Source organism: Vicia villosa, linkage group LG3 (assembly GCF_029867415.1).
Source record: "Vicia villosa cultivar HV-30 ecotype Madison, WI linkage group LG3, Vvil1.0, whole genome shotgun sequence".
NCBI classification, from domain to species: Eukaryota; Viridiplantae; Streptophyta; class Magnoliopsida; order Fabales; family Fabaceae; genus Vicia; species Vicia villosa.
The window spans coordinates 56,334,512-56,349,021 of NC_081182.1; the positions used below are offsets into that span (position 1 = coordinate 56,334,512).

Here is a 14,510-nt window from a genome sequence, read left to right on the forward strand (position 1 = left end):
AAGACAAAATTGCAGCTTTGGCCCCCGTGAGTAACCTCAATTTCAATCTTATACCTGAACATCATAAGAAGTCGTTCCGTTAAAAAAGCTGACAACATAGAAACATCAAAAACATGACAGAAACAACATCTATTAGGTGAGAACAACTAAAACCTAAGGACTTCAGCCATGGTTTCATGACCAGATTCACACTCAAAGGGGGGGGGGGGGCTGTCCCCGCGCGCTATAGATTGACACATATGGCAGGCACGATAGAACCATCCAAACGGAGATGCTACTAATAATTTTGTTGTAGCGACAGTAGCGCAAAATGTAACCTGGACAAATAGCCGCCAAAATCAGAAACATGTGACACACTAAACAATGAGGTTATAATTACGATAATATAGGAAAATAGAAAGACATACATCCGTAAGTTGAATAATCTCAGCAATAGGCAAAACAACAGCCTTTGAGAACAATTTTTGCACAGGAGTGAGCTGTTGATTTTCAGAACTTTGGGAGGAATATTGGGAATTCCCTCCAAGTTGGTCAGACAGGGTTACCTTGCTCTCCTCAGGCATTCTGCAGAGCATGGATCATTATCAAGTTCATACATGAAAAAATAATTGCATAAAATGGATGACACTATCAACATACCTATCAATAAAGTCTTTCATGATCGGAAAATCAGCATCAACACATAAAAGGCTCACATTGTAGGTGTTTGTCACAGACAGAGGATACTTTCCTGCAAATACAACATAACCTTGTCAATATATTTATCACAGATTTTTTTGATTTAGTATTAATTTATAAAATAAGTCATGGAATAACCTTCTTCCTTCACTTTGGCATACTGAAGCAACACAACTGTAGGTAGTGATGCAGCAACCCTAACTTTGTTAAACTTGATGAACTGATCCGCGTATGATTCCCACAGAGTACAGTTCAACATGTTGTTGCTAAACCATGATCACAACACATTAAGATATATAACATGATTCATATATGAGGCAGTTTAATGTATAAAAAAACAAACCTGTGATCACGCAACATCATGCTAATTTGCTGCTTCTTTGCACCTGACTCAGTCTGCGCATAACCAATACTATCCACCATTCCAATGACATCTGAAATAAATTTATTAATTTCACACGGCTATAATGCATCAAAACATGAGACAATAAAAAAACCAAAAACCATACTCACGAATCAGAACATGTTTGTCAAACCTCCCTGTTATGATGTCTGAAAAACTTGTAAATAAAATCGATTTCGCGGGTATCTCATGTTTGTCTTCATCAAGAACAGACGTTCCAGCAGTAAACTTTATCATATATCTGTGTCCCGATGCCCTGAAGGCCAGAACATAAGGCACCACCTTAAAATTAGATACAGTATAAGTATGGCCTAATAAGCATTTTTCGGTGAAAACCGACACATGCGGTGCTGGAACAACAGCATGAATATCATCTCCCTGCAGCAGAAACCAACAAATGATTCAAACTATACAAACATAGGTAAATGATAAACATACTGAAACATAAACAGGGTAATCACCAATTTGTCAACAAAGATCATTTCAAAATGTTCCTTGCTGTTGGAGACAACTTTCCATCGGTGGTGAATCCTAACAACAATCTTCCAAAGCTCTTTTCCATCATTGATCTCTGCTATTCTCTCAACAGGCCTTGACATGATAATGCAAATTCACACTGCACTGAATGATTACCGCAGAAGTTAGCAAGCATGGAAAGAGAAGAATGAAATCACTGATAAATAGGCAAGCCATTTAAACACATAATTACTGCAATTGTGCAGTTTGGAACGTGGAGAGGCACAGAGTAATGGTCCTTACATAACTGCAGCAACATGAGAAGCTGTGAGGGTGAAACTTCCACAGCCATAACTGCCGCAGCCCACCATGCAGTTGAAGGATCAAAAATTCTGTAGTAACCACCAAAGCTGATGTGGATCATTGAGAGAAGAGTTGCTGATGTGGACAGCCTAAGAAAGTCCCAAATGGTAGACTTTTCTTATATGATAGATTCATCATTTAATCATGTCATATAATTTATTTAAAAATAATTGTATGAGAGGGGGTAAAGAAGATCGTGAGGTGGCAGTGCCGGGATTGCCTTGCGAGGGACCCAGGCTGTTACAAAAAGGCGTCTTTTATGTAACAGCCCGACCCTTCCGCGTTCCCGGCACTGCTACCTCACGATCTTCTCTACCCCCTCACTAGTAGAGTTGTTGCCTTTAGTGGGAATGGAAGGAACATGTACTTGAACCCCATGGTACATGGTTCGATTCCCACAAAAGGCAAAAACTCTACTAGTGAAGGGGATAGAGAAGATCGTGAGGTAGCAGTGCCAGGAACGCCGAAGGCTCGGACTGTTACACTTTGGCTTGAAGAACACAAGAGCAAGATACAAAAGGATAATGAACAAAAGGAAGAAATAAGGGAAACAATATATATATATATATATATATATATATATATATATATATATATATATATATATATATATATATATATATATATATATATATATATATATATATATGCGCGTGTGTGTGTGTGTGTGAATTCTTATTTACCCAACTCAAAAAGTTGGGTAAGGTTACCCTTAGTGTAAAATGTCTTGAAAACAACAAACAAATATACTATTTAGTAAATAATTAAATATGTAAAAGTTAAATGGTGTTCTGTGATTGGCTGAATGTACACTAGCCATCTTTTTGTGATGGGTAGAGAAGTTGTCCCCACGTATATATATATATATATATATATATATATATATATATATTATATGTTCACATACGAGTGGTCTAGGTATCCCTATGCTTTTAGTTCACCACTGCCAATAACCAGGATAAGTATGAAACCTTTACCATCGACCTCATACTCAGAGTTGAGATGGGGTTGGAAAATATTAAGTTTTGGAGAGACTCATAGTTGGTGGTATCCCATGTCAAAAGAGAATCACAAACCAAGTATCCATTATTGCAATAGTATGTCAACTTGACAAGAGAAAAATTGGCGAAGTTCATATCACATTAAATTCTACACGCCTCCAAGGAGAAGAATACCAAGCTAGATGTCATGTCTAAGTTGGCGAGCATCAAAACCTCGTGTATTAAACACTAATTTATACAAGGAATTATAGAGAGTCCAAGCATAGAAGCTCTCGGTGTAGAAACGACAATAACATAAGACACCTCGTTGTCTTTCTGGATCTCATTAATCATTACATATATTGAACATGATGTGCTACTGTAATACGGTAAACTGACTTTTATATCGAAATGTTGCGGATAGCATGAGTCGCCACCGACTTTTATTTTATCCAATTAGGAAAGGCAAAAAGAACAGGAAAGACCTTTGAAAGATTTTGAGTTCGGGGGTAGGTATACGAAGGGAAGGTGTAAGGCACCCTTTGCATCCATGGTTATCCATGGGCTCTTAATTGCTTGGCTCACTTGTTTGTTTGAAAAGTTTGAAGTGTCGTGTGTGAATAGTAAAAAGATTTCGTTAAGGACTTTAGCTTGTAAATAAGCGTAGCCTTGTTTTGAAATTGTTTTGAAATAGGAGGTGTGAAAAAAATTTGACTTTTGAATTGATTGTGAGCAAGCAATTAAGAACTACCTACCCTAAGTTTGTCTTTCGTGTTCTTTAAGTCTTTCGGGCGAACGAGTCTATCCATACCATGAGAGGGCAGGAAGTCTTTCAACTGGATGTAGAAGGGTCATCGAGAATAATCGTTCGCCATAAGACTGTCCCATGCCATAAAGAGGGCAGGTAGTCTAAGGGAAGGATATAATAGTCATTAATCTTTTTAGACATCATGCGAGGATACCTTAGCAATTGGGACAATCATCTTTTACCGAGGCAGCTTCGAGGGACAAAATTGATGATATCATTGAATAAGGCAACCTTTGCTTTAGGTATCCTCGGAATCGAGGGACTTTGACTATTTAGTGCAATTAGAGGCAACAGGCAACAATAAAGCAACAGAGAGGGATTACCCTAAAGGTGTGTGTGTGGCACAATCAGGTGGTTCAGTTCGAATATTTAATCTTGTATTGTTAGTGATCTAACGTTTGATTGATGATCTTGCACTCCCTAATTTACTAACCACAGCAATTAATATTACGGAAATTAAAGGCAGAAAACAAATTCCTACGCTATTACAATAAACACCTGCGGGGATGGGGGAATTAAAAGGCAAAGAATAAGAAGAGGACAATAATTAATTAGAAAATCTTGAATGTTCTGATTTGTCTGAAAATTAAAAGGCAAACAGAAAAAGATGAGTGTATGCCGAGTTCATTATATTTTGAAGGCAAGCCCTAAAATAAATAAAAGGGCAAAATAACAAATATTTAAATGAGTGTAGAATCAAGACTTAGCTTTATTGGCATGGCGCGTAGTCAGAGGATCTTGAGGTAACCCTGAAAAGTTGGGCATAAAGAAAAAGGATGTTAGTGTATTTAAAGGTCAACCCTAAATAAAATAGTTAAAAATAAATAAAATAAAATAAAACACGAGGTTTTTGAAAAGATTCAGGGCAAACCCTGATTTTCTAGGGAATGAGGTTTTAGGAAAAAAAGATACTAAGTTAATGGATGACATCTACCTAACAATGATTTAGTGGTCATGATGAAAATGTTTAACATAAAATCAGGGTTGAAAGCCATAGATTTAAACATGTAAAGTGAATAAATTAATATACATATATATATATATATATATATAATACCTATAATCGAAATTTCGATTAAATAAATTAAAGCCAAAAAAATATAATTTTATACGCATAAATAATAAGTTTAAATAAAAAAAAAAATAAAACAAAATTCTTTGAAAGTAATAAAGAAAACAAATAAAAGAGGAATAAAATAAACAAAAAATAAATAAATAAATAAAGAAGTAGAAAACTCAGCTCTGATCTTGTGTGGAGGAGCTGTGAAGGTATATGGTGAGGACGCAAGTTCACACGCATTTGATCAGCCAGGAAAGCAATCCTACGGCCAATATATGCAGTCACATGGTAGTCGCACGCAAGATGGGGGATACCGGATCTGAAAGTAAATTTGAAGAAAAAAACATAGCACATAGCTGGGATCGAACCCAGGTTTTAGTGGTTGAAACCATATATCTCTCTTCCACTATGCTGCGCATTAATTGATTTCAATAGCATGGATGATAAATAATAAATAAAAAAACAAGTATGGAATGGAAAGTTCAGAGCCCCCAGTCAACGTGGGGCCCCTGTTTCCAGCGTCAGCCAATGAAAATGGAGAGAGGCAAGAGACTTGTTGACCGGCCAGCAGAATCACGCCACGCGTGGAGAGAGAGAGCAGCCCCTTTGACTAGCCAACCACGTCGTTACACGTGCCACGCCCTTCCATCATGTTCTTCATTCAAATTCTGCAAGTATTTAGCTACGAATTGGCTTGGACTTTGGCTACGGTTTCGTGATGAGTTCTTCGTAGCTAATCCTGCAGTGCCAAAAAACTAAAAACAGCACGTTAAGAGCACAAAGCAAGCGCCCAGAACCAATTAACGAAGCTTTACGGTCACGGTCATGGTCTTTTCTTGGCCGGAAACGTTCTAAGACGTAGGTTCAAAGTTAGATCTTCTTTGAGCCCTAACAATGGCGATTCTTGATACAGGCTTCGAACTTTCCAACTAACGGCCCAGAGGCCCTCTGAATCATGCTAACAACTCAAACAAACAATTAATTCCAATTGAAACATAATAATATGCGTGGTATGAGAATTGAAAGTGCATGAACATGAAGAATGCTATACACGCGTTTTGATCACGCTAAGAGCTTGGTTAACCATTCATTCTCACCCTTTGTTACCTTAGGAATGGATTGAAATTCTTGGAAAGACTTGGGAGTGGCTGCCACAGGGATTTCGACTTTTGCCCTAGCTTCTTGAATTTTTGAGAGTTTTGGAGAGTGTTCTTGAAGCAGGATTTTCGTCCCCTTATTTGCAGAATGACTAGGGTATATATAGAGGAAGAGATTAGGGTTGAGAAACTTGGAGAAAAAGCATGAGATTTGCTTGAAATTTTCTTTGATTTTTTTTGCATAAAATATTTCTTTTTTAGTCTCAATATTGGTTCAATCACATTCACCACGAATTTTCCATCAAAATAAGTATATTTGGATGATTGGATTTGATTGGGAATATTAATCTTTGATTTAAACTAATTATTTTATATTTTACATGATTTATTAATATTTAAATGAATAAAAATTCAAATAAATAAACATAAATATCATAAAAATAAAATAATGGGTTTAAGGGTTATTATATGGGCCATGGTCACGTTTGAGATGGAAATCTTAGGCCCATTTAGTCAACAAATCAAAATTTATCATTTTGCTTTTTATGCATTTTCTCAAAATCGCCCAACTTGCGCAAGCCAATACTCTCTCAATTTTTATCACATGGAGATGATCTAGGACTTTTTGGAAAGCTTAAAGAGTCCTCTAAAGGCTCCTTTTGGTTTCATCTCAATTGAGTCTACCATGTCCAAGTTATGAGCTTTGAGAAAAATTGACTTTTTGCGATCTTTTAGAAGGACCTGTAATGTATTAGCTCATATCTCTCAAATGGTGCATTTTTAGACTTGCATGTGAGAGACAAAATTGTAGAGAATTCAATTTCCTTCAAAATGAGCTTTGGATGGGAAATTTTTGATGTTCCATGTGGAAGTTATGGCTAGTCAAAGTTGGGTTGACTTTCTCCTATGAAAACCCTAATTTAGAAACTTTTGGAATTGTTGATTTCTGATCTTTCCTTGATGAACCATGATCAATTCTTGATCAAATGGTGAATGATACTTCAATATGATGATGTTGACAAAAAATCAGTATATCAACCAATCGATTATTGATCGTTTGAGCAATTGAGTGATCAATCTTTTGAATCGAGACCTGAAATTTATCATGGAGGTAATTTTGAGGCATCATAAGCCATATGAGATGTCTTGGAGCTTTTGGTTCAATGACTTTCCCTCAGAACAACAAAACCCTAATTCTTGGAACTTTGTTTAGGAGAGGGTGTCTTTGAACATTGTACCTTGACTTGAGTTTGAATAAGAGAAATAGCATGAGCAAATTTTGGGGTATGACAGCTACCTATCGATCCAACCAAATTCAGTCTTTTAAAGAGAAGAGACAATTTGTATTTCATGAGCGGAGGAGTATTATACAAAATGGGCCTATCAATCCTATGTTGAAGTGCCTCGAAGGAGAAGAAGTTACGTACACCTTTTTTGAGGTGCGCAAAGGAATATCCAGGCAATAGCTCAAAGCCATAGCCCTAGCTAATAAATTTCTCAGAGAAGGATACTTTTGACCACTTATGGTCTAAAAAGCCTAAGAATATGTGGAAAAAATGTGAACAGTGTCAGAAGCATAAAGACATCCAAAACAGACATGTTCACATTGCCTTGGTCTTTTAAGAATTTGTTTGAACATCTAGAGGTCAAGCATAATTTCACGTTGATAGAACACCCTCAAAAAAATGTGAAAGCAAAGGAAGCAAATAGGGTTCTGATGAGGGGGCTCAATAGGAGACTCAAAGGAGCCAATGGAAACTAGGAAGATGAAATCCCACATGTTCTTTGAGCATACATGACCATTCCTTATTCGATGATGGGTGAAACCCTCTTCAGCACTGCTTATGGGGTTGAATTTTTCATCCTGACATCTCAGTTTAGATAGGAGAACTTAGTTGGAGGATGGGTGAAATCCCCTTCATAACTACTCATGGGGTTGAATTTGCCATCCTGGCATCTCAGATGAGATAGGAGAACTTAGTTTGAGGATAATATACCCTTAGGGAATAAATAGACCTCCTAAAAGAGATAGTAACCTATGTCATCATTATCACCATCATAAAGCAAGCAATTGCGAAAAAATACAACAAACAAGTCAGGCCTTAAAGCTTCCAGCTTGACGACCTCGTGTTAATGATGAAATAAAAATAAAGCTTCCCATTTCTATCGAGGGAACGAGCAATAGAGACAGGAAGCTCGCTACGAATTGGGAATGACCTTACCAAATTAATGTTGGATTAATATGTCATTATTTGCATTGAATTAATAATTAGCAGAATAATAAATATTGTTAGTGGGCTCCTAGTTTTAAGCTTTAGTTGTTAGAGTCATGGCTTTGATTGAGTCGTGCCTATTTATTAGGAATAGCAGTTTCTATAGCTTGCAGTTAGCATATTTTATGTATTTAACGGCTGTTTCAATTAAATAAAGATTATCTCGTTTTGCTCTATTAACATTCTGGCATCAGAGCTTTAACAAAACTTTCGATCATTGAGTGAATCTGGGTTTGGGAAACACATAGTGAGAGTGAGAGTTCTCTCTGGTGAGTGCAAACATAAGAGTGTGTGAGGATCAATTTAGTGCAGTCATGCGTGATGAAAACTTTGCAAGAGCGTGCATTCCCAAGTTCGATGGCGACTACGATCATTGGAGTCTTCTGATGGAGAATCTATTGCAGTCAAAGGAATATTGGACTGTGGTGGACATATGGTTTACAGAAACTGCTTCTGGTGTGGCATTGTCTGCTGATGCAAAGAAGACCCATGAAGAAATGAGGCTAAAGGACTTTAAGGCCAAGAATTATTTATTTAGCAGTATTGATAAGACGATATTGAAGACAATATCTCAAAAAAGCAACTGCTAAAGAGTTATGGGATTCCATGAAGACGAAGTTCCAAGGAAGTGCTCGTGTAAGAGGGCACATTTGCAAGCTCTCAGACGAGAGTTTGAAGTGCTGGAAATGAAAGAAGGGGAATCGATCAACGATTACTTTGGGAGAGTGATGGTTGTGTCTAATGCCATCCGCAAGTGTGGAGAGCTGATGACGGATGTGAAAATCGTTGAGAAAATCTTAAGAACTCTCACTAAGCGATTCAATTACATTGTTTGCTCGATCGAGGAGTCTCATGATATTGATGTCATGACTGTTGATCAATTGCAGAGTTCACTTCCTGTACATGAACAAAAGTTTAAAAGGAATGTGTCTCTTGAAGATCAAGCCTTGAAGGTTGGATTTGATGCGCATCGAGGTCGTGGACGTGGGAGAAGTGGCTATCCAGGACGAGGCAGGGGTCGAGGTCAATTCAGGAATAGAGAAACGACGGAGTGCTACCATTGTCACAAGTTAGGACACTTCAAGAATGAATGTCCTAAAAGGACCTATCAGGTTCATTACACTGATGTCCATGATACAATACATGAGGAGATGCTACTTATGGCATCCGTAGATTCTGATGTGGTAGAGTTTAACAACCTTATGACTTTTCATGGTTCGACCGATAAATATGATTCATGGTGGTTCCTCGACTTGGGGTGTAGTAATCATATGAGTGGAGAAATGAAGTGGTTCTCTAGCCTTGACCGTTCCTTCACCTGTATTGTAAAGCTAGGGAATGGTATGAGACTATAAGTCCAAGGAAAAGGGAGTGTCAATATGCATGTTAATCATATTCCATTGAAGGTACATAATGTTTTTTTTGTCTCTGGATTGACTAACAACCTGCTTAGCATGGGTCAAATGCTCGAAAAGGACCTAGTTTTTCTTCTCAAGGATAATTCTTGTAAGATATTTCATAATACAAAGGGGCTTCTTTTCCAAACTCAAATGAAGAGCAACAGGATGTTTATTTTACATGCTACTCCTCAAGTTGCATCTAACTCGGGAGAAGTACAGTGTTTGAACACCACCGAAGTTGGAAACAACGATTTGAACTTATGGCATAGGAGATTTGGCCACCTTCACCATCAGGGGTTGGAGACGCTTCAGAAGTCAGAAATGGTAAAGGGTCTACCGAAGATTAAGGCTCGGGATGGAGATGGAGCGTGCACTATATGTTTGGTGGGAAAACAACACCGAAAATCATTTCCGAAGAAAAGCTTATGGCACGCCACCAAAAGACTCCAGCTTATACATGCTGACTTGTGCGGACCGATCACCCCATCTTCTCAAAGTGGTAACAGGTATATCTTCACTCTGATAGATTAGTTTAGAAAAAAATTATGGGTTTACTTCTTGAAATCCAAATCAGAGGCATTTGGTATATTAAAAAAGTTCAAAGCTCAAGTTGAAAAGGAGTCCAGTGATGTGATTGTGAGCTTAAGAACAGATAGGGGAGGAGAGTTCCTATCCACCGAGTTTAAATTGTTTTGTGAAGAGCATGAAATAAGGAGGCAGTTAACTGCAGCTCTAACACCCCAGCAAAACGGAGTTGCCGAGCGAAAAAATAGAACTTTACTAAATATGGTGAGATGTATGCTAGCTGACACAAAAGTTCCCAGCACATTCTGGTGTGAAGCAGTTAATTGGGCAGCTTATGTGCTAAACAGAAGCCCCACAACTATTTGTAAATATAAAACTCCACAAGAGCTTTGGAGTGGATTTTCGCCTGCAGTAGATCATTTGAGAGTATTTAGTTGTATGAGCTATGTCCATGTACCTGATCAACAAAGAAAGAAACTAGATGATAGAAGTATCAAATGTGTATTCTTGGGAGTACCCATGAATCCAAAGCCTATAGAGTCTACAATCCAATGACTCAAAAGGTTTTGGTGAGTAGAGATGTTACATTTGATGAATTCAAAGGTTGGGAATGGGACTCTGAGAAAGTGGGTACTGAAACTCACCTCACGTGGGAAGGTTATAAAGAGGATATAAATGATTTAGAAGAAGAATCTGAGGAGCATATTATTGTTACAACACCTATGGCTGCTCAGATTGTGCCACCAAGAGACAAAGTGGTCGATGAACTGACTGATTTAAGCTCGAACAAGTCGGGAAGTGCACAGAGTTCAGAAGATGAAATAATAAATGATTCAAATGCTCAAAGTTTTGAATTGGGTCCAAGAGTACTCACAAAACCGGGTTGGCATGATGCATATGAAATGGCCAACATCATGCTTGATACAAATAATCAGTATGCATTGCAAGTGGATAGTGATGATCCTATTGCTTTTGAGGATGTTGTGAAGGCAGAAAAATGGAGAATAACCATGAATGTGGAGATGCAAGCCATTCAGAAAAATGACACTTGGGAGTTGACTAGCTTACCCTCAGGAGCAACACCAATTGGTGTTAAATGGCTATAGAAAACCAAGTTAAATGAGAATGGTGAAGTGGATAAATACAAAGCAAGATTAGTGGCAAAGGGGTATGCTCAACAATATGGAATAGATTATGATAAAGTGTTTGCTCCGGTTGCAAGGTGGGATACTATAAGGTCCATGCTAGCTCTTGCAGCACATCACGGGTGGCCTGTCTATCAATTAGACATGAAAAGTGCATTCCTCCATGGTGATCTCACAGAAGAAGTTTTTGTAACGCAACCACCAGGCTTTGTGATCTCAGGGGAGGAGGACAAAGTTTACAATTGGAGAAGGCCTTATATGGATTAAAGCAAGCACCAAGAGCATGGTATAGCAAGATTGAACATTACTTTCAGGAGGTTGGTTTTGAAAAGTGTCCATATGAACACACTTTGTTCATCCAAAAGAAATAAGGTGATTGTCTGCTCGTTAATCTATACGTGGACGATCTTATGTATACTAGCAGTAATAATCAAATGGTGACACCATTCAAGAAAAGCATGAAAGCTATGTTTGAAATGTCTGACTTAGGCCAAATGAAGTATTTCCTGGGAGTCGAGGTCGGTCAAGCTGAGCAAGGAATTTTTCTTTGCCAAAAGAAGTATACAAGAGACCTGTTGCTGAAGTTTGGACTCTTGGAAAGCAATCATGTGCATAATCCTATTGTTCCGGGCAGCAAATTGACTCTAGAAGGTGATGGTTGTCTTGTTAACGATACGGAGTACAAGCAATTGGTTGGTAGTCTTCTGTATTTAACAGCAACTAGACCGTATGTCATGTATATGGTTAGTTTGCTAAGTAGATATATGGCCAAGCCAACAAGGGATCATATGCATGCAGCAAAAAGGGTATTGCGGTATCTAAAGGGAACCATGGAGTTTGGCATCTGGTATAAAAGGGATGTTCAGTGTAAGTCTTTAATTGGATTCACCGATAGTGATTATGCAGGGGATGTGCATGATAGGAGAAGTACTAGTGGTTATGTTTTCCTTTTAGCCGGTGGTGCAGTTTCATGGTCATCAAAGAAACAACCTATAGTCACCCTATCAACGACCGAGGCTGAGTTCGTGGCAGCAACTTCTTGTGCAACCCAATGTGTTTGGCTGAGACATGTGCTTGAACAGATGGGCTGGATGAAGAGTGTTGAAGGTGAAACAACAATAATGTATGATAATGTTTCAACTATCAAATTATCCAAGAACTCAGTGTTACATGGAAGGAGTAAACATATAGACGTGCGACTTCATTTTCTTCGAGATTTAGTCAAGGAAGGAGTGATCAAGCTAGAGTATTGTAGTACAAATGCTCAAATTGCTGATGTTATGACTAAGGCCGTAAAACTCGAGACTTTTGAGTCACTAAGAACCAGGCTAGGAGTTGGGAACTCGACTGATATGGTGAAGGAGAGCTCAAGTGCTGCTAGTGGCTAAAATGTGATGTTGTGACTACTGATGAACTCAACATTGATCCTGTTGAGTTTAGGGGAGGATTTGTTGGATTAATATGTCATTATTTGCATTGAATTAATAATTAGCAGAATAATAAATATTGTTAGTGGACTCCTAGTTTTAAGCTTTAGTTGTTAGAGTCATGGCTTTGATTGAGTCATGCCTATTTATTAGGAATAGCAGTTTCTATAGCTTGCAGTTAGCATATTTTATGTATTTAACGGCTGTTTCAATTCAATAAAGATTATCTCGTTTTGCTCTATTAACAATTAAAGCTAACTGTAACACCCGTATAATTTTAATATTAATTTAATTGGAATATTGAATTAATAGTTAGAATTATTAAGGATTTTGTGAAAATAATGGATAAATACTGGTTTATGGCATTTGGGCCATGTGAGGAAATAGTAGAAGAAGGGGGGGGTGATATAATAAACCTTTTACTAATTTTATTATTATTTTCATAAAACAATTGGGACTTGGGAAACAAAGAAAGAACGTGAAAGAACAGGAGTTTTGGGAACGAGGAACGGGAAGGAGAACTGTAGAGGGAGAGACCAAGGATCAAGAACTCTTGTCTAAGGTAAGGGGAGACTCTCCATTTAATCTTTATTATCGTATTATGGATGATAGTATGGATTAGGAGTATTGTTTGGATAATTGATTCTATATTCTGGATTTTCTGTTTGTGTTCATCATTTAGATTAGATCTATAACGGTTAAATCCCTAATAACCGAGTAGATTTAGGGTATGATGAATGAAATCAATTATAGAATCATATACTGTGATTGTTGGATGAATTATGTGATGTTAGTATGTGAATTTTTTGGTTTCTGAGACCCAAATCGCAGACTGTGCAGATGAACTCGCGAGGAAGACGAATGGGTAAGTTACAGGTTTTTGGAACTGCTGTCCATTCACGTATGGTACGCGTATGATACGCGTATGGGGGTTGTGGTACGCGTATGGTACGCTCCCCATGGTGCACCAGAATGTGCCCTTCTGCTGGTACGCGTATGGCATGGTGTTGGTACGCGTATGGGCTGTTGATACGCATATGTGCCTGTTTTGTGTGGAATTTTGATTCTGTTCATACGCGTATGGTACGCGTATGGGTGTGTGCTGTGTGGTTTTTGACCTCTGTTGGTACGCGTATGGTACGCGTGACTGCAGATTTTTGCTGTTTTGTGGTTTTTGAAGGTTAATGGCGTGTAACTTTCGAACTGGCGAATCTGTATGATTTATTGTTGTATGATTTTAATGAATGGTGCAATTGTGTGTATATATATATATATATATATATATATATATATATATATATATATATATATATATATGAACATACTTGTTAATGATGATGATGATGAATGATGATGTATGAGTATAGATGAGGCTACTCAAAGTATGATGATGATGATGATGATGATGGTATGTTATATATATATATATATGTGTTGCATGCATTCATAGCCATTTGATGAGGGTTGTATCCTAATGATGAGAGGATACAGTGAAGGGCAGGATTCCCATTGTGTGGAATCTGTGCTGGCACGGCCGTATCTGGTTGATGATAGATCGGTCGGTGGGTTCTCCCACTGGTGATGTTGGTACCACATGCATAGTGTCAGTTTCATACATATGCATGATTTTTCTTATAACATGATTAATATATGTTATGTGATGACTTGATGTTCGTAGATGTGTGAGTATGATGTGTCTGAATATGAAACGATTGGGTGAATGATATAACTATGATATATTGTTATCTGTGATGCAATAATATTGGTTAACTGTGATGAGACTCACCCTTACTTGTTGTCATTTTCAGATTGAGGATAGCGGCGCGACTTGGTGAGGATTAGCTCATAAGTCGGTTTTTAGTTATAGTGTCGGTGTCATGCTCTGGTAGAAGTAA

The 14,510-nt window shown here is 37.8% G+C and overlaps 2 protein-coding genes across 2 annotated transcripts; one reads left to right on the forward strand and one right to left on the reverse strand.

The window, feature by feature from the left end:
* Positions 1 to 146: 146 nt before the first annotated feature.
* LOC131658105 (uncharacterized) lies at positions 147 to 1,696 on the reverse strand. Its single transcript, XM_058927439.1, has 7 exons — positions 1,543 to 1,696; positions 1,192 to 1,459; positions 1,022 to 1,112; positions 817 to 944; positions 640 to 730; positions 408 to 564; positions 147 to 317 (listed from the first exon to the last, which is right to left on the reverse strand). The coding sequence occupies exons 1-7, from the start codon at positions 1,678 to 1,680 to the stop codon at positions 147 to 149; spliced, it is 1,044 nt and encodes a 347-aa protein (XP_058783422.1). The 5' UTR covers positions 1,681 to 1,696.
* An 8,898-nt stretch (positions 1,697 to 10,594) lies between these two features.
* Positions 10,595 to 11,455, forward strand: LOC131658106 (uncharacterized). The gene is made up of 2 exons (XM_058927440.1): positions 10,595 to 11,059; positions 11,150 to 11,455. The coding sequence occupies exons 1-2, from the start codon at positions 10,595 to 10,597 to the stop codon at positions 11,453 to 11,455; spliced, it is 771 nt and encodes a 256-aa protein (XP_058783423.1).
* The last annotated feature ends 3,055 nt before the right edge of the window (positions 11,456 to 14,510 follow it).

What these genes read in the sequence shown, in the direction of transcription:
- LOC131658105 (XM_058927439.1), bottom strand. Translation starts at nt 1,680, where the DNA reads ATGTCAAGGCCTGTTGAGAGAATAGCAGAGATCAATGATGGAAAAGAG. An exon ending in ATGATGTTGCGTGATCACAG is followed by an intron (nt 945 to 1,021) that starts GTTTGTTTTTTT and finishes ATCATGGTTTAG; the next exon opens with CAACAACATGTTGAACTGTA. An exon ending in AGATTATTCAACTTACGGAT is followed by an intron (nt 318 to 407) that starts GTATGTCTTTCT and finishes CTATTTGTCCAG; the next exon opens with GTTACATTTTGCGCTACTGT.
- LOC131658106 (XM_058927440.1), top strand. Translation starts at nt 10,595, where the DNA reads ATGACTCAAAAGGTTTTGGTGAGTAGAGATGTTACATTTGATGAATTC. An exon ending in AATGGAGAATAACCATGAAT is followed by an intron (nt 11,060 to 11,149) that starts GTGGAGATGCAA and finishes AAATGGCTATAG; the next exon opens with AAAACCAAGTTAAATGAGAA.